We start from the raw sequence: 17,683 nt of genomic DNA, 5'->3' as shown, positions 1-17,683 counted from the left end.
TGACTCGGAAATAGATTCTGAATGGCATCGTGACCCCAAGAATCAAATCGAATCTTGAGAACCCCAAAGATTCCCAGCCCTGCTTGGGATGAACTCGTTCAGTCACATGAAAGTTTAATATAAAAAACACCTGAGGGGGTTTAATATCAGTGAAAATGTTGAATGCTGAGACGTCTGAAATGAGACAAAAAGGAGACAAAATCCAACTCAAGCCTTTATTTTGATAAACAAAAGAAAAAAAAGGAGAAATACTTTTGCAGCAAAACCTTTTACAGAGTGAAAGAAAAAAGTCTAAAGTGAGAGAATATTGAACAATATTCAGTTTAAAAAAGAAAGTCAAGTGAATTCATGAAACTAGAATTCAAACTGCAAATGGATCTACAAGAAGCTATGTTAGTTTGAGCTCGTAAAAGTGTTGATCCTTGGCTGGATTTAATCGAACCAGAAACCAAACTTTAAAAGAAACCATTTGTGTGTGGATGCACCCGACACGTCCAAGATTATCTAAAAGATCCAGTCCAAAAGCAAACGGAAATCTTGGGAGTTTAAAAAAAGCTCCGTCCAAGTGGTGGAGGCGATGCCCGGATGCATTTATTCAACGAAAGATTTGGCAGTGATACGACACAGAAAGCCTTAAAGAGAATATTTTGAATGATAATGTTGCACAGATCCATTTCTGTATGGTTGAGGAAGCCTGAATAATAATGCATGAAGAGAAATGCTATGAAAGTAAACGTCGGGGTCGCTGAACAGTCATTGAACAGCTGGTTGTGTTCGTCCCTCGAGCTTCTTCGCTCCTCTAGTTCCCCTTGCCTTTTCTCTTCTTTCCTGAAAGGAAGAGAAAACAGACGCATGAATATCACTCTGCATTAATTAATCTGATTTAAAAAAGGAGCACATCCAAAAAGTCTAACACAGCTGCTGAAATGCAGCACGCATCACTGATGGTTCCTCTCCACTGATGAAGAGGAAGTAATGGTCGGTCTAACCTTTGTTTTTTGATTTGGTTTTTCCAGGGCACGGCTTGGAGACGGTGATGGTCGGCTGACACTCGAGGTTAAACAGAGCCTTCTTCAGGGTCCCTGTTCTGGTCCGCAGGTCAGTCTGTGGATCACACTCTCCCCAGCTCACAAACCGATACTTACAGTCAGCTAAACCAGAGAGAGAAGAGGAAGGAGACACACAGGAGAAACTTTCAAATCAGGATTTAACTTGTGTCAGTCAGTTTATTTTGATCAGGAGTGAAGGACGTATTGTTGTCAAGATAACAGATTTTAAAACTTTGAAATGATTCTTGTAAAACTTTAGCAATATATGCTATATGATATAGCAGTAATATCGACGCCTGTTTCAATACCACTATAGAAAAATAGAAGTCCTAGACACACAATGTTTTAATCACCTCCTGACTTAATTGCACAAAAACATTTGCATCCTTTTTTTTGTGCAACTTTGGACAGTGTGCAGGAGTGTCAGCTTTACACCTGTTCCCTTGAAAAGACGAGTCAGACTAGCGTTTCCTCCGCCGTTGTTGTTGACAAAGCCGATATCAGAAGTCCCGCCCCTTCTTGATTTTGATTTGTCGGTGAGGGAGAAGTGACATTGACGAGCGTTGCGCGAACTTCTTTCAACCGAGCGCGCTGTGAGCACAAAAAACAGCTCAATCCGAGGGTGTTAAAGCGATCATGACAGTGAGCGCCGTGCTACGTCGGTTTTATATTAAAAGGGGCGCCGCCTGTGTAAAAAACTCCCTCTGTGAACACAGGCGCTTCATGCACGATTGCATAGCGCTAACATAAAACACCAAAGAGTAAAAGAAAAAACCAAAGAGTAGTGCAGAATGAATCGGTTTAAGTTGCAACAGATAACCTCGACCTGCAGAGGGTTTAATGCTCTGGTAAAAGAGAAAAATGTGATAAAATCCAAAGTAAACCTCAAAGCTTGATGCTTAAAAAAACAACTACTTTAAGTTGAAGCTGCAAGCTGAGTACGGTCTGCAATTTTGGGAATAAAATATTTAAATTCCACCACAAAAAGCAGACAAAATCATTTGCTCCCCTCCAGCTACGCAGAGATTATTAATGCAGGGCTACTTCACAAGGTTGCATCACATGTTGCAGGTGTTTGTTGTTGTTTTCTCCTCCTCTCAGACTGTGGAGTCATGAGTCAGTGAGATGTGTGATGAAAACAAGAGCAAAGGTTTACACTGAGCGCAGAGTCGACTTTCAGATTCATTAAATCGTTTCATTTTATTGTTCAGTGGAGCTGTAGAGGTGTGTGTGCTGGCATGTTACCTCCAAATTCCTTTTTCCAGTTGCACGGCACTTTACATTTCATCTTCTTGGTCTGCTGGTCACACGACCCCTCTCTAAACCCGGCTCCACAGTCCCCGTTGCTAGGGACACAGTTGCCATAGCGCCAGTCGGTGCATCCTGACCCGGTCAGGGAGGGTTTGTTTTTCTCTGTGGATGGAATAAATATTTATTTCATGGTTATATCAGACACACATAGTTTCAATATTTTATAGATGTGAAATATCACTTTCAAAGAGAAGCCTGAGCCGCCCAGGTGGACCAGTCTGCAGGTGACAGGTGCTTACTGGGAGCTGTGGGTGTCAAAAAGCGCTTTTAACCACTCGGGTGTTCAGTGATATTCAACTGAGCTGCGTTTATTAAAGGCCAGGTGCAAACATTGTGAGTTACCGTATGAACCATCAATCATTTAATGTTTTTATTATGGCTGTCAGCATGAACGAGTTAAACTCGATTACTCTGCTGCTATTTTGTCCCTTCAGGCTCACCGTAGTTGTCCTCAGTGTCTCCCTGTAGTCACTGTGATGTAAAAGAAGGACACTGCTGAAACACTTCCTGTTTCTGTGCTTTACTTCATGTCCTCACCTTCTATCTACAAGACGCTCTTTTCTTTATTTCAAAATAAAAGCACACAGCAAGTAAAGTCATCTCAGTTTAAGACAGGACAACATTTCAAAATAAAAGCCTGACAAAAACGGTTTTGAAAAGCAAAATGATCGAATTTCAATAACGTGATTGAAAATACGATTAATGCTGATTAAAAAATAAAATAATTTGTCAGCTCTAGTTTTTATTAATGCGACCACAAGTGAGTTGTTGTGGCATTTATTCATTGTCTGGTCTATCAGAAGCGACTTGGGATGTGTTTTTCAGGGGAAAGGGGCTGAAAGTATTTTTCTTTACATATCAATGTGTATTTCATACGACAGGTGTTTAGGAGAGTGGTGCACTCTGTCTTACTTGCAATAAATTAACTGGCAATGTCACACTTTAGGCAGAGCCCCAGTTTGCCCCCCCCCCCCCCCCCCCCAGTCATAAAACGCCCCTGATACCAGAGAGAATGGTCTCATTTACTTTTATATATATAAATAAACGTGTGTGTGTGTGATGAAATCGGCTTTGTTTTGATTTGGGGTTATATATATGAAGTTGACTCGATAGGACTCGACAGGTCAAACTCATAAAGTGAGCGAGCGTGACGGACAGGAGTGAGCAGAAATTCTCACCTTTCTTGTTTTTCCCTCCGGCTGCAGCGACAGACACAGCGACTAAAAACAGCAGCGGCAGAAGAAGAGCAGCCCGCATCCTGCACAAACACACACACACACACACACACACACACACACACACACATCAACATTTAAGTGTTGCACATACATGACCACAATTACTGAACCATTAAGTGTTGACCCTCACCCCTGAGGGATTTAATGGGAAATCATGATCTGCTCGTAGAGACACCCAGTTCAGAAATGTGGATAAAATCGATCACATCATTCTAAATGTTTGTCTCGTTATTGAAACAAACAAACTGACCATGTTTAAAACATCCATTCATGGGTTTATTTACTTGCATGAATGTTTCAGGAACAGTTTTGCAAAAGTTACATAATACATTTTAAAATCAAATTAAATAAAGTCGTTTGTAAAACTATCTTGATTATATCAGGAGAACAGGAAACATGCAGCAGCAGGTTGATTAGAGCACGGAGATGTGGCGTGGTGGCGTGCAGACAGTCTGTGGTCTTGCAGCGATCACAGGGAATAAACGCTCCAGGTGAATTCTCCTGATTATATCCTGCTGTGTTCTCACATCAGCTCACTCTGACTTCATGCAGAATAAACACGAGGAGGCTGGAGGTGAAATCTCCACACATGACGCTCCTCTGGGGAATATCAGGACTTATTCAGGAGTTTTCTGTAAATATGAAAGGCCTATTATAGACCATCAACATGTCAGGGTGCAATTTGTCAGCATTTTATACTCACATATTTATGGCCCTGGTGTTTAAGACTCAACCAACTTTTTAGATGAAAAAATAGGAATTAGAAGTGTATCTGATACTGAGGTACTGATACTCAAGTCAACAACTTCAAAATTGTGATGCAAAGAAAATAGTTTCTCACAATCCCAAACTCGAGTATAATTCTAAACAACACATGCACTATATGAGAAGAACCATAAAGCTTAAAACATTATCGGCCTTTCTTAAAAGTATTTTTTTTTTTTGAGAGTATAATAAACGAGCGAGCAGAGCTGCTGGAGTTAATGTTTCACACGCCAACCAGCCCGCAATTATGCACTGCTGCTCTAATAACCTGTCCAGGGACTCAGCTGAAAAAGCTTCCCATGAGACCCTCCGAGCTTCTCGAGGATCAACTGAAGCAGCAACGGGGTGTAAAAAAAAAAGATATATTTATGCCTGTAAAGCTCAAATTATAGAGACCTTGGTCTAGATCATATACTCAGGAGGAGATTTTTAAATGATGTAACTGATTAGACAAAATTAGGTCTGCAAAGTGAGCTGTTGTAACTTATTTTTAAGTGCAGAAGAAGGTACTAATGATGAAACTTAAAGCTCCCTAATGTGGCTTCTGTTTCCACCACTGAGGCCTCAGGGTGGAAGGTTGAGGTCATCGTGGTCGTGTCCGGAAAGAGTCAACAGTGAGGCTCTCTCAGGTTAGAGGTTAATTAGAGCCTGCTGAAGTCGCTCTCAGTGAGAAACTGAATGAAGGGCAGCTGAAGCAGGTCTCCAGAGACCACATACAAGGATTAATGATCTTCATCCCTGGTGTCCCTTTGTAATGATACATGCAAATCCCGTGTTTTAGTTTCCTCTAGTACATAGTAGTCTGATAGTGGTGGCTGGGCGTCAGGGACATCAGGTGCCAGATCACCAAATGATGCGTTCATTCGATCCCAGAAGTAAAAAAAATAGGATTTGCTAGTCAGGTGTGCCTGACTAAACCCAACATGACTGCTCTGTTTTTCACCACTGAACCACAACAGAGACACGAGCAAGAGGACAAGAGATGCAATAATAACTACAGATAATAAAGAACAGTTTTATTTATTTGTGACCTGAAAGCTGCCCCACAGTTTCCCTCTGCTTCACTGTAGATAACGTAAAGCGTCCATAGACTGGAGTGGAACATTTGCTTTCACCTCGCCAGCAGTTTAAGGCTTAGTGTCTTCTGGAATCAGCTGAGCTGGTTTGTTCTTATTAAAACTTTTCTGCCTTTATGCTAATTGTGTTTTTAGCTGGAAGTTTGACACAACAAATGCAGGTTTTACCTCCAATCTGAACGGAAAAGAAGGCCAACAAAGAGTGCATTCAGCTGTGAAATCATCAACTCTGAAAACCCAATTTCCTCATGTGTGCACCTCGTTTCATTAAATATACAGTATTTTCTTGGTGGGCCTTTTATAACCGTGTCCCTGGTGGCTCATAGTTAGCTCTGCGAGCTGCAGCGTTAGCAGAGGAAACATGTAACAGAACACACACCATGTTAGAGAGCAGCGCACAATGAGGGCAGTGCGTCCTGATTAATACGACCAATTACGTGCATGTTGAATTTTTTATATCAGCCGCTGGAAAGAGTTGAAAATGCACCACAAATCTCACAGTTTTTATCATTCTGCGAGCAGAGCTGTCCAAAATCAATACTTTGTTCGGATGCAAAAAACACAACAAACCCTGGATTTAAACACCCACAAGGGAGAGGAACGTCTGAAAGAATGTTAAGTAGAAACAGAAGAGATGCACGAGTTCATTATAAGTCAAGTTTAAAGTAAAACTAACTGAGACTGATGAGATGGAGATGCCGCCCACATGAAAAGTAAAGACAGAGAAAAGAAAGAAAGAACAGTCTGACATAAGCCTTTTATCCATAATACACAATCTCATTTTCAGTGAAGTCAGTGACCGAGAAACACACACACACTGCGAGCAACACCGCGGGGCTTCTCTGTATGAACGTGCGTGGGTGCAAGTGTGTTTGTGCAATTCAACAAAAGCAGAGAGAGAGAGAAGGGACTTGTTGGATGGCAGGTCATCTCTCCGCTCTGCATCATTTTATTCCTGCTAATGTTTGTTTCTATTTTCACAAACGTGTCTATGCCTTTGGTAAACCTGGATTGATTTAAATTTACCACCGCTTCTCCTGATGTCCCTCCTAATTGTCTGTAATGATTCCTTTTTATACTTGAAAATTCTCAATTTCAATACTTCAAAACAGGAACCGCCCTCTGACCTCATGATTGACACCTAATGGATCAATTATGACCTTCCATTCACTGTTCCCAGCCTGCAATAGCCAATGAGAACCTGAGTGGTGCCTTCCCCTGTTCTGGGTTATCTATGCCAGGCCAATTGAACGCGACTGTGCCGATGACTGAGGTTTCTTGTAGCCAATCAGATTCTGAACATGTGGATATGTTGCTTCATTCAATAACTTGCATCCCAAAAGCAGGAAGAGCGTCTCTAACTCCACACAGGCCGTGGTCTGAGAGGATTATCTGCCACATTTCAACAGTAGTTTACACGTTTTTTGGGTTTTTTTTGGAGTTATTTGAACACATTCTGAAACTGCAGACTGCTTTTAAAAGAGTCCAAACGGTTTAAGAACAGTATTCGATAAATCCTCGGTGTATGTCTGGATTCAGTGTCATTTTACAGGATCTGTAACACACAACTATCACAAGACGACATCTCAAAATCAACGTATCCTCAGACAAAGCGTTCCTATCATGTCTTGCAGGATTTTTTCAACATATTTCTATCAGAGTCCAAGCGGTTCTGGTCTCCTGGTTGTTGGTTACTGCAGTTCAGCATCTGTTTCAAGGCCCCTTTCCACCTCTGTCTAATAAGTCTTTAATGAGAAACAGTCTGCTTCATTCGATCGAGGCAGGAGAAGTAATTGGTTAAGTTTAAGGAAACAAGACGAGGGTTAAAATAATAACAGAAGGTTGACTTTTTGTTCCACACAGGACGTGAATCCAGGTCGTGTGGGGAAGAAGTCCTGCGTTGATTCACCCCCAGCTGCCTCACAAAGCGGACAACTAATCCCTCGACTACCTCGCCTGCTTCCCCGTCAGGTAAGAACTTAAAATGTGTTTACTATCTGTAGGTAATCGTCGACTTCCAGTAACTTACTTTTTCTTAAACGACTAATCTATCAGATTTGGAGCTTTGATTTCAGACTCTTTCTAAAGACAGAAAGAAAGGACATAAAATATGTTTATCTGCCGTCCTCAATATTTGTCAGAAAAGCATTTTATCTCCACTTAATTGTCTCAAATGAATCTCAGGTTAGCCGATGTGTCGCTTCCGCTTCATCCGTTTTTCTTCCGTTTTTTTTTTATTACCATAAATTCTGAATTGTCCGACGTGTTTGCTGTGAATGCTCTGATCCAATAACCATGAGAATGTGATTTATTGTGCGCCCTTACAGATAATTACGTTCTACATGTAGTTGCTTAAACATTTATCAGTTCTTTCCCAGCCACCCTTAAAAAACATAATACTGAAGTCTTAATCTGTGCGGTTAGCTTTCATGACATAAAGAGAAATATTGTTGATATTGTGAAAGCCCCCTTTAAGAAATCAGGATTGCTCATTGCTGAAATGTTTGTCCACAACCTGACGGGATGATTTATAAAGGACTGGGCTAGAACCCAGTTACACCCCCCACCCTCGCTACACTCTCCGGACTTGTTAGTGAGTTCCCAGAGGACCCTCTGCTGCAGAGGATTAGATTGTATAACAGGTTTAACTCTGAAAATATTGTTGCATATTGTTGTGCCAGCTCTGGCTTAGTTTTTATCCTGCGTCTGGTGCTCGTCTTTGTGTTTGGCAGCAAGGTGCTCGGGCTAATCAAAACTTTGCACACCTTGATTCCCTGACGCTGAAAGTCTGCAAATCAAGCCAGAAGCATTGAAGTCGTTTTGGACTGTGACCTAAATATAGACAGCCATGAAGACAATGAAGCCCAGTGCCACCTCAAGATAATAGAAAGAGTGTAAAGACTTTTTCTTCTGGTGGTTGTTTTGTAGGTTTTTGTTATTTTTCATGCAGTTTTAGGGAGGTATGTGTGTGTATTGGTGTATTGGTGTATTTGTGTATTTGCCGTTGGTCAAATGTTATGCTCATTGCAGTCCAGCCAACTACCACTAGGCGGGGCTGTCGCCATAGACTGCCTGTAGCTGCTGTTAACGGGCCTGCTCTCTGTGCTCTACTACCCAGATGTAAACATTGGCTGTATGTTGATCTGAAAAATGGAGTTCAAGTTTTTTGTAGGTTGTGTCATTAAACTGGAATGTTTAACGGAGTGATGCGTCATCAAAATCAGCACGTTTACCTGCAGGAAGGACTGAAGGCTCCGTTTAACTGACTATGGAGTTAGTCGGCTGGGAACATCCCTAGTTTTAGGGTTCTTTAGAAGTCCTTTTTCTTATTACTTGAAAGCCTCCTTAAAGCGGTGGGAACTCTGAAATATGAATGACTTTGCTTTCCCTTTCATAGAGTTAATCTTGCGTCGTTAATAGTAAATTAATTGATTGATCTGTTTCCTTAGTTTGGTCATTTCACATATCACACTGTTGTCTGTAGATTTAAATCAGAATCTGTTGACACCACAAAGCCCCTGTGCAAAATGTTTGCAGAGTTTTAGAGTCTTAAACTCATTTTTAATTCTTGAAGATGTTTTTTTTTTCAAACTTTAACTTTGTTGATCGCCTCAGAGACAAACTCAACACTTGGAGTCGCTTTGATTTCAATCATCTTGTGTATAGTCAGAGGATAAAAGATATAATGAGAGAGAGATTTTTAAAGATGTAAAAAAACAATCTATTGTAGCCGCTGTGGGAATGTGAATCTTTGCGCTTACCGAGAGAAAAAAAAAAAACCTGGTCAACCGAGAGAGAAAACTGAAAACTCCCTGAAGTGACTGTCTTCTCTCTGCTCTGATTATCTCTGTCAGTGCCGAGAGGTCCATAAGAAGAAGAAAAAAACAGAGTAAAAACAATCCTGAAACCACGCTCTCTGACTTCCTTACAAACATGAAAGCAGACAAAGGAAAGATTTCTTCGGGGTCAGGTTGATATGAGACGTTATTTCCGCTGGGCTGAGTTTGTCTTAGAAAGAGAACGAATGAGTGCTTCCTTTTCTCCTCAGTGACCGAAATTAAACGAGGAAATAACCAGTGGAAAAGGTTTCTGTTACTCTGAATACTTACTGTAAACTGGGAAAACCCGTGTGAGTTACTGGGAACAGGAAAATGAAGTCTGTTGTTGAAAGGTTGTCATCAAAATTGAATTCACATGAAATACAAAAGTTTGTTTATAAGACCTCTTGTTGATTAGCGTGTAGTATCCAGGGACTTGATGAATAAGCTCCTCTCTTTTGCGTTTTTCTGTCCTTGTGTATTAAACACATCTTTTTCTTGTCTTTGTGATTTAAATTTTGGCTGGCTGGATGCAGAACTTTTTTTTTTTTTTCCTCTTTTGACCACAAAATAATCAGACATAAAACCCACGACAGTCGTTGAAAGTTTTCAGAGAAAGCAAGGCCAAAAAGAGCTTTCTGTTCAGTCTGAATGCATCATTGGAAAGTTTGTATTATGCACCATATTTTCAAGGGTTAGCGTAGCACGAAGGCCTGATCCTATCTGTTTTGTATAAAGAATTTTAGGTAATTGATTTTGACCTCAACGTTGGAGAATTTAAAGCCCTGTCCAGCTTCATACCGCCAAATCAAATGTAGAGGTGTCTGCAGCAAACAGCCAGGATTAACACAAATAACCTTTCATTTTAATGTCTGCAGAGCCGGCATTTAGCACAGACCGAGCTCTGATCTGACACCACCAAGAGTCGAAACACACACACACACACACCCGCACACACACGCACACACACACGCACAGTCAGGGCATAATGAAAATGCTGACAGGAAGAATTTCTGCACCATGTTCTTTTTTTGATCTGAATAAGTGTGCTCTGAAAGGGACTAATTTCATCCACAGCCACCAGAGTTTGGGGTTTGGATTCTGACAAAATTATTAAAAAGGAGGTCGGGGATAAGAGCTGGAGAGCTGTGTGTGTGTGTGTGTGTGTGTGCGTGATGCTGTTGACTCTGTAATTAGGGATTTCGGAAAGCAGCCGTGCGGAAATGACTTTTTATACGTCCCTGTTTGACCCACTAACTTGGCCGCAGACAGACCACAGAGACAGAGAGAAGACATGACGTTCTGATCATTAACTCATATCACTTTTATGGATGTTTTCCAGTTTAGCTTCCTCGTGTCCATCTAAACAGTTTTACTCTATACAGCTTTATAGCTACAAATATGAAGATCAGGAGTCGATATGCCATTTGGTTCAATGTCTATCCACTCAACTGAAGCAATTCATAACCAGATAAAACGTGGAAGGAGGACCAAAAGGCTAGGTTCTACTTCTATACATTTTGCTTAATTTTGACGTTTGACGGGATTTTCTGATTGAATATTTCCCCAACCTTCCCCAACCTGTTACACGATGTTGAGAGAATCATCCCCTTTGTGTGTTTCCTGCTGAGTCAGCGCGAGCATCAACATCTGGAATTAGTCAGGCCCTCCTTAAAAGGTGCTCAGAGTTTACAGTGAGACCACAGTAGTTCAAATTAACTGAGGTTTAAACCCCACTGTGTGCAGACCGTCCTGTGTCACTTCCAGAACTAATGAATTCACCAACCACAAGCTCAGACTTCATCGTTCTCCACTCAGACAGCCGTGACTCAACGCTTCCTGCAGCTGTTTCACACTAAAAGCCTTCCAGTAAACAGAGGGATTGCGTACTTTTGATTTCCTGCAAGGTTTTTTATTAATGTGAAACATCTGTGTGATAAACATTTGTCTGTTATCACGGCTAAAAGTTCAACCATCAGTCTTAATGTGGAACTATCCTGCACTCCTTCAAATGGCCAGCAGAGGGCGACTCCGCTGGTGGCATTAAGGTGTTTTTAAGATTTTTAAATAAGTCTGCTCGTCAGTTGATTTACTCCCTCGGTTCTACACAGTATGATGTTCATTTAGTGGATTATGGTCCCTTTAAGAGTCACAGAGACCAGGAAGAGGGGAGGAGTGATTGACAGGTGGTTGAGGTGCAAAGCCAAGAGGCTTAAAACCCGCCTCAGCTCCAGCTCTCAGCCTGTCTTTATGTTGACTGAGGCAGTATTTCCAACATGGTGGCGGCTGCCAATGAGCCTCCGGCGCCCCCTGCAGGACGCCACTCCGGCTTCGTCCATTAATATTTAAAGTCTATGGTTGCAATGTAGAATAATTCTTGTTCTGTGTTTCATTTGTTGTACTCAGATTCACTCTGAGGACTCACTTTGTCCACTTGACCAAAATGACCAGAGTGAAGGTCGGCTGCATATTAGATGCTAATCCCGCCCAGTTCTACCCTCTTGCCCATATATGGTCACCTCTTTCTCCAAAAGCTTCAGAACAGGAGTCCGCAAACCAACGGATGACAACATAGTGGTTTTAAGTAGGAGAAGTTTGAGATTTGATAAACTCTCCTCCCCTAAATCTGAATGAAGTGATTTTAACTTGAACAGAACCTGTAGATGGAACCCCGAGACGTGCATCCCTCTGAGGTGAGTCCTCTACCTGAGGATTTATTACCGTGAACACGAGCGTAAATTACAGCAGACTTGGCTCGTAAACACTCACTTTGGGAGCCGTAACAGTTTGAACAATTAACTTTTATTGAGCTGCATCTGTCTCTCTCTCTGCTCCACTTTGTAGCTGCAGCTCGCCCGTCTGTGTCAGCAGAACTAAGCTAATAATAATTATCTTTAATTCTCCCAACCGTGCGCTTGTATGTCTGCCCTTTCTACCTCCGGCTTTCCCTCTCCTTCTCACACACACACACACACACACACACACACAAACACACACACAAACTGGAAATGCCCCAAATACTAAAAGCAAAACACAACGAAGCCTTTTTTTTTTTTTTTTTTTTATCAGCAGGAAGCAAAAACGTCCACTTCTAACCGTAAAAATATGCTAAAGTAGTGAAACTGCTGCCTCTGCATCCATAAACGTCCACGCCTCTCCTCTACAGTAAACACACACACACACACACACACACACACACACACACACACACACACACACACACACAGAGCATACATCGTGTAAAAAAAAGCTGCAGTATTTTGGAGTTAGAGTTGTGGGGAGAGTGCTCTGATTCTGGCACAGGAAATGGGACAATTACATAAAGACTAATAAAACCCGGTGGGCAGATTATCAGCAGCGAACACAAAGGGTTAGAGAAACAGCAGAAGAAGAGTTTACAGCTCATATAGTTGGACGTAAATGTGAAATTAGATTTATTTTTTTTAATATCGTGTGTTTATTTTTAGAACTCTGCATGCTCAGAGAGAAAAACACAGAAATCCTTCAGTTAGAGAAAGGGAAGCATCTTTTATTTAAACGGTCTCACGGGCAGTTTTTACACCTGATTATAAATCAAAAGGCAGAGTTGGTCATTTCCTCCAGATCCACTTTTTTAAAGATTCTGGTTGAAGTTGTCTTTAGGTCCTGACAGAAATGAATAACTCATGTTCTCTTAAAAAGAAAACAAAGGAAATCCATCATCTGTATCAGCTGTAAGAATGTAAAAACTTCCACCAATGTCTGCCACGAGGTACCAATCTGATGAACCAATCACACGGCTCCCTGCTCGCTCTCTACCTCTTGCGCGTCACCGATGACGGAGTTTATTCTGTGAGTTTGCCGTTGTGAGTAGTGAAAAAGGTTTAAAAGTAAGGCTGTGCGTCTTCACTAGTCCCGTGATTTAACTCCATTATGATCGTCCTGCATCGCACTGCACAACGTTTTCCTCAAAGAAGACGAGTCGTTGGATAAATATGAACTCCAGTAGAAAGTTTTTTTTAGAAGTCAAAGTCAACATAAACGTCTTTACTTCATAAACTTTAAATTAAAAGACTTTAATGGTTCAGGTGCGGCTGAAAAAACTCCCAAGCAACAATCGATTCATTTAAAAAGACAGTTTAAAAAGTCTGTGTGGAAATGCATTTTAAAAGAGAATTATCAGAAGTCAATTAGATTTACTTTAGAGATGCACGTTTTGATGATTTTACTCATCAGTTTTCTGGATCTGAATGAAAACATTTTGAGGAGTTAATGACTCTTCATCGTTCAGGGGTCGATTCAAAGCTACGAGCAGAACTTGTTCTTTCACGCTTCACTATAATAAACACAGAGTAGAAAAAGACAAAGTCGCTCGTTGGCCGAGTTTCTTTGTCGTTAATCAGAAATCACACTTCAGAAAATGTCATGCAAAGACTCGTATGTGAAACTTTAAAGTTACTTACGTGTTTACCGGTGTGTTGCAGAGAGTCTCTGAGGAGAAAAGTTCTCTCTCTCTCTGTGTGTGTGTTTCTCTTGTTTCCTGTGTGTCTCCCTCATGCACCTCCCCTCACCCCTCACCCCCTGCTTTTGTCTCCCAAACCAGTTCATTCTGGTCACATTAGCCCCGTTCACCCCTCGCCCTCAAACACACACACACACACACACACACACCAACACACACACAGTGAATCATGTACAGCAGGTCAGACAGTGGTAACATTTTCCACAAACTCTCGTCTACATCTTCACTTTCTGTCGATTTGAAGATCCACATCAGCAAACGCTTAAAAACACAGTCGCACCGCGGCGAGGAGAATCCCCTTTTCAGCTTTTGTTGTCTCTTTGATCGTTGTGTATTCTGTCTTATCGCTGCAGACTGAATCTATTCACGCCTCGGCTTTCATCTTATACCCATAATTTGGAAGTCGATCTACATCAAGGGGGAGCAGAGGCAGAAAACACAGCAGGAAAAACAGCAGAGAGAATAACAGTTTTTGAAGCTGTAATATGTCAGAGAAGCTTTGATGGTATTTAAAACAGGCCAAGAGGCATGATGGGAGAGTTTCTTTGAGGTCAGAGCTGCAACTGCTCACACTTCATTTCCAAAATGTCCTCAAACTCAAACGGCCGCAGAGGCAGAGATCCTCGTCTGCAGAGGAGGACACTTCAAAAAGTCTGTTTGACTCTAAATGGGACGATAGATGAACATCATGCTGGGTTAAAGAAGATTTGAAATTAGAGATCGAGACCATGACGTCGTCAGGAAGAGAGTCAGAAACCGACGCTGCAACAGGCTTCAACCTTAACCTCGCTGCACGCCATCAGGAGAAATCGTACTTGTTAGGGCGGGGCGATATGGACCAAAACTCACATCTTGATGTTGTTTATCTGAATGGCGATACTCGATATATATCCATATGTATTTTATTAACAGTGAAAACACATGGAAAATAAATAAACTACCTGTTTGTGAATTTAAAAAGTAATATTATAAAATAAAAAAGTTGCTTAAATACAATAAAAGAGAGAGAGAGGAGGAGCAGTCAGTCATCATCAGTGAGATGAGAAAAAGGTGACCTGGCACCTCTGTAACATTATTTTAATACAACATAAACTATATACATGTTAATGATATTGTCTTACTCTATATCTTGTTTAAAAATATATCTTAAAAACTCCATATATTGCCCAGCCTTAGTACTTGTTACTGTAGATGTTCTTCTGCTGCTCTGTTGATAAAACAGCTCGATTAAGCTTTATAAATGAGCGTAACGACGTCTGGCAGGGTGTCACCCTCCTGATCAAAGATCCAGAAACAACCTCCGATCTGCAGCTTTCATGATTCATGAGGAATCAGCGTCAACGAGAGAATGAAGAGAGATTTCACAGCAGCGGCGGCGGCAGCGTGCATCGAATCTCCTCCTCTCTTTTCTGTGCATCTCGCTCGGCCTCTAAAGACACATTACACATGAGCTAAGTGTGTCAAATGTGCGTTGATCTCCGAGTGTCACAGTGTGAATGAGATTAAGCTCCATTGATCCACATTTTCTGCTCTCAGAGGAAAGCGCAGCCAGAGAGTGTTTGCATGTATTTTGATAAAATGTGGACATATCTACAGTCAGATGTAACTGGAGACTCCTTTACGCTCTGAGTTTCTTTGGATAGTTTTCTGTTATGTGGTAGGAAGGCGAGCGTTTGGACGTGTTTAAAGGAAGGATGTGTGAATACCTACGACCTTAGTGATGATGGTTTTGTTCTGTGAGAGGAGTCGTGTTTGGAGAGACTCTGTGAACTTCTCCCTCTGAGCAGAATCGTTTTAAATATCGCTCTCCAAGAACAGAAACAGATTTTCTTATTGATCGCTGACAGGCTGCTGTATCCTCTGTCACACACACACACACACACACACACACACACACACACACACACACAGGGTGATATTTGAAGGTCTCTCTTCAGATCAAACATATCGATCAGTTTATTTTCCGTGGACTTTAATGAGGCCTGCTCTGTTTTCTGACGATAAGTCAAGTCAGCTCGGTCTGTCTTTGATTGATTCTCAATAAACGTCGTCCTGTTTAGTCAAACCCTAACTCTATAAACACAGCTGGTGAAGAATGATCGAGGAAAAACCTTTAAAATCTGGATAATTATATATTAATGATGACAAATTAACGCTGTTCAGAAAGGTCTGATTGATTCCTCTGCTGGGACTGACTCATCATGAGGCAACGACTCAATTAATGGTGATTTAACTTTGTGATAAATAAAGAAGCAAACATCACATTCAACCTCAAGCTGAAGGCGGGAAACCGTTACATCCCGCCCACCTGTCAATCATGTCAGCTACGCGCCCAACCAGCCTGTAATCATGTTAATTTATTTGTATTTATTTATTTGTGTATATATGACCTCCAGTGTTCCTGCAGCCAGCCTCTAGTGGACACTCGATGAACTGCAGGATTTTACACTACAGTGTGTAGGGTCTTTGGTTGGTAACAGTAAGGCCGCTGGTTCAAGTCCCACAAGCGGACCAAATGTGGAACATAGTCTGGAAGCTGGAGAAGTGCTAGTTCACGTCTTGAGCAAGGCACCACCACCACCACCACCTCCAATTTAAATTTCATCTCACAGTAACTGTTGTATTATTTTGACACTTTTCTTAAAAACCAGAAAAATAGCATCCAGCCAGCCGGAGGTTCATTTTTAAAAAGACGAGATGTAACCTGCTGCAGAACATGCAAACACATGGAGAAGTGAAAACACGGCTCTGAAGCTTAAATCCACAGGGCGACAAAATGAACCGTTTTGTCTGGTTGCCAATTATTTCTGCAGCCGCTGTGCCGCCCGGTTTATATTCTAATAATGACCCGAACAAAGTTTTTAACCTCCACAAACTTCCCCCTTCGATCACTCTCTGAAATAATGTTTTAGTCTCCGTCAAAGCAGCATCCAGGAATCCACAAATGAGCTCTGAGTTCAGAGCACAAGTCTGAACGCTGGCGTCGCCCCGCTCTGCAGAAAACATAAACTCCTGCAGCTTTTCTCACTTCTTCAGATATAAAAATGTTTTTTTTAATGTTTCACATCGGTGTAGGAAAAATCCACAGTCACAAAAATAATCACGTCAACATTTTGGTCAGTTATTAAAAGTTGACTTTACAGAATATAATTAATTTGAAGTCAAATCCCTGCAGAAAAAAAGAGCTGTAGGTGGTGACTTCAGTTTATGTTCAAACTAACTTTATTTACTTTCATGGGAAAAAAAAATGGACAAAGAGAAATAGAGAATAATAGAAGAAAATCAACCCTGTGGCTGCAGTAAAACAATGTAACAGTAAAAGCTCCATGTAGAAAATCCTGTTTCTTCCTCTCACCTCTGCTTCCCCCTCTTTTCACTGCAGGGCTCATCCGAGGCCCCCCCCCCCCCCCCCCCCGGGTGTCTGAGAGCAGAGATGGTGTTTGCTGGCTCGCAGGTGAAGGACACGGTGATGGTGTTATGTAGTGTGAGAATATGATTGAAGTGTGCTGAGTATTTGTGTCTTTCTGAGAATGATATGTGTTTTTTTGCAGCTTCTGTACCTCCTGGGTTTCCGTAGCTCTGCCTCTCCCTCCGTCACAGAGACGTCTTCTGGCAGGGAGTTGATCCATATTTTTAGATTTACTGTGAACAAACAAGTTATTTGAAGCCGGGTGTAAACTGTTCAACTACAGCTGACGAGATGTTTGAGTCCTGAGAGGGATTTAGAAATGTCAGGGTGATGCACGACGGCTGATGATCATTTATCTCAGACCGTTGGATGATTGTAGATCTGATTCTCTGACTTGAAGAATTAGTTTCTTTATTGTGAGAACAGCGGGCATGTCTGTTAAATCTGTTTTCACCCTCTGATCATGAATGAAGTGATGATCTCCAGATGTCTTGTGTTGGTTGGTTGGTTGGGGAG

The 17,683-nt window shown here is 41.5% G+C and overlaps 1 protein-coding gene across 1 annotated transcript; it reads right to left on the bottom strand.

Annotated features, from left to right (window-relative positions):
- Positions 1-201: 201 nt before the first annotated feature.
- On the bottom strand, positions 202-13,826 carry mdka (midkine a). Its single transcript, XM_020654337.3, has 5 exons — positions 13,700-13,826; positions 3,539-3,618; positions 2,295-2,462; positions 990-1,151; positions 202-828 (listed from the first exon to the last, which is right to left on the bottom strand). Exons 2-5 carry the CDS (start codon positions 3,615-3,617, stop codon positions 800-802), a joined length of 438 nt encoding a protein of 145 aa, XP_020509993.2. The 5' UTR covers position 3,618; positions 13,700-13,826; the 3' UTR covers positions 202-799.
- Positions 13,827-17,683: the final 3,857 nt, after the last annotated feature.

This window comes from Labrus bergylta, chromosome 24, assembly GCF_963930695.1.
Source record: "Labrus bergylta chromosome 24, fLabBer1.1, whole genome shotgun sequence".
NCBI lineage: Eukaryota > Metazoa > Chordata > Actinopteri > Labriformes > Labridae > Labrus > Labrus bergylta.
The sequence above is the reverse complement of the archived record's forward strand: the minus strand, read 5'-3'. Positions and strand labels throughout refer to the sequence as shown.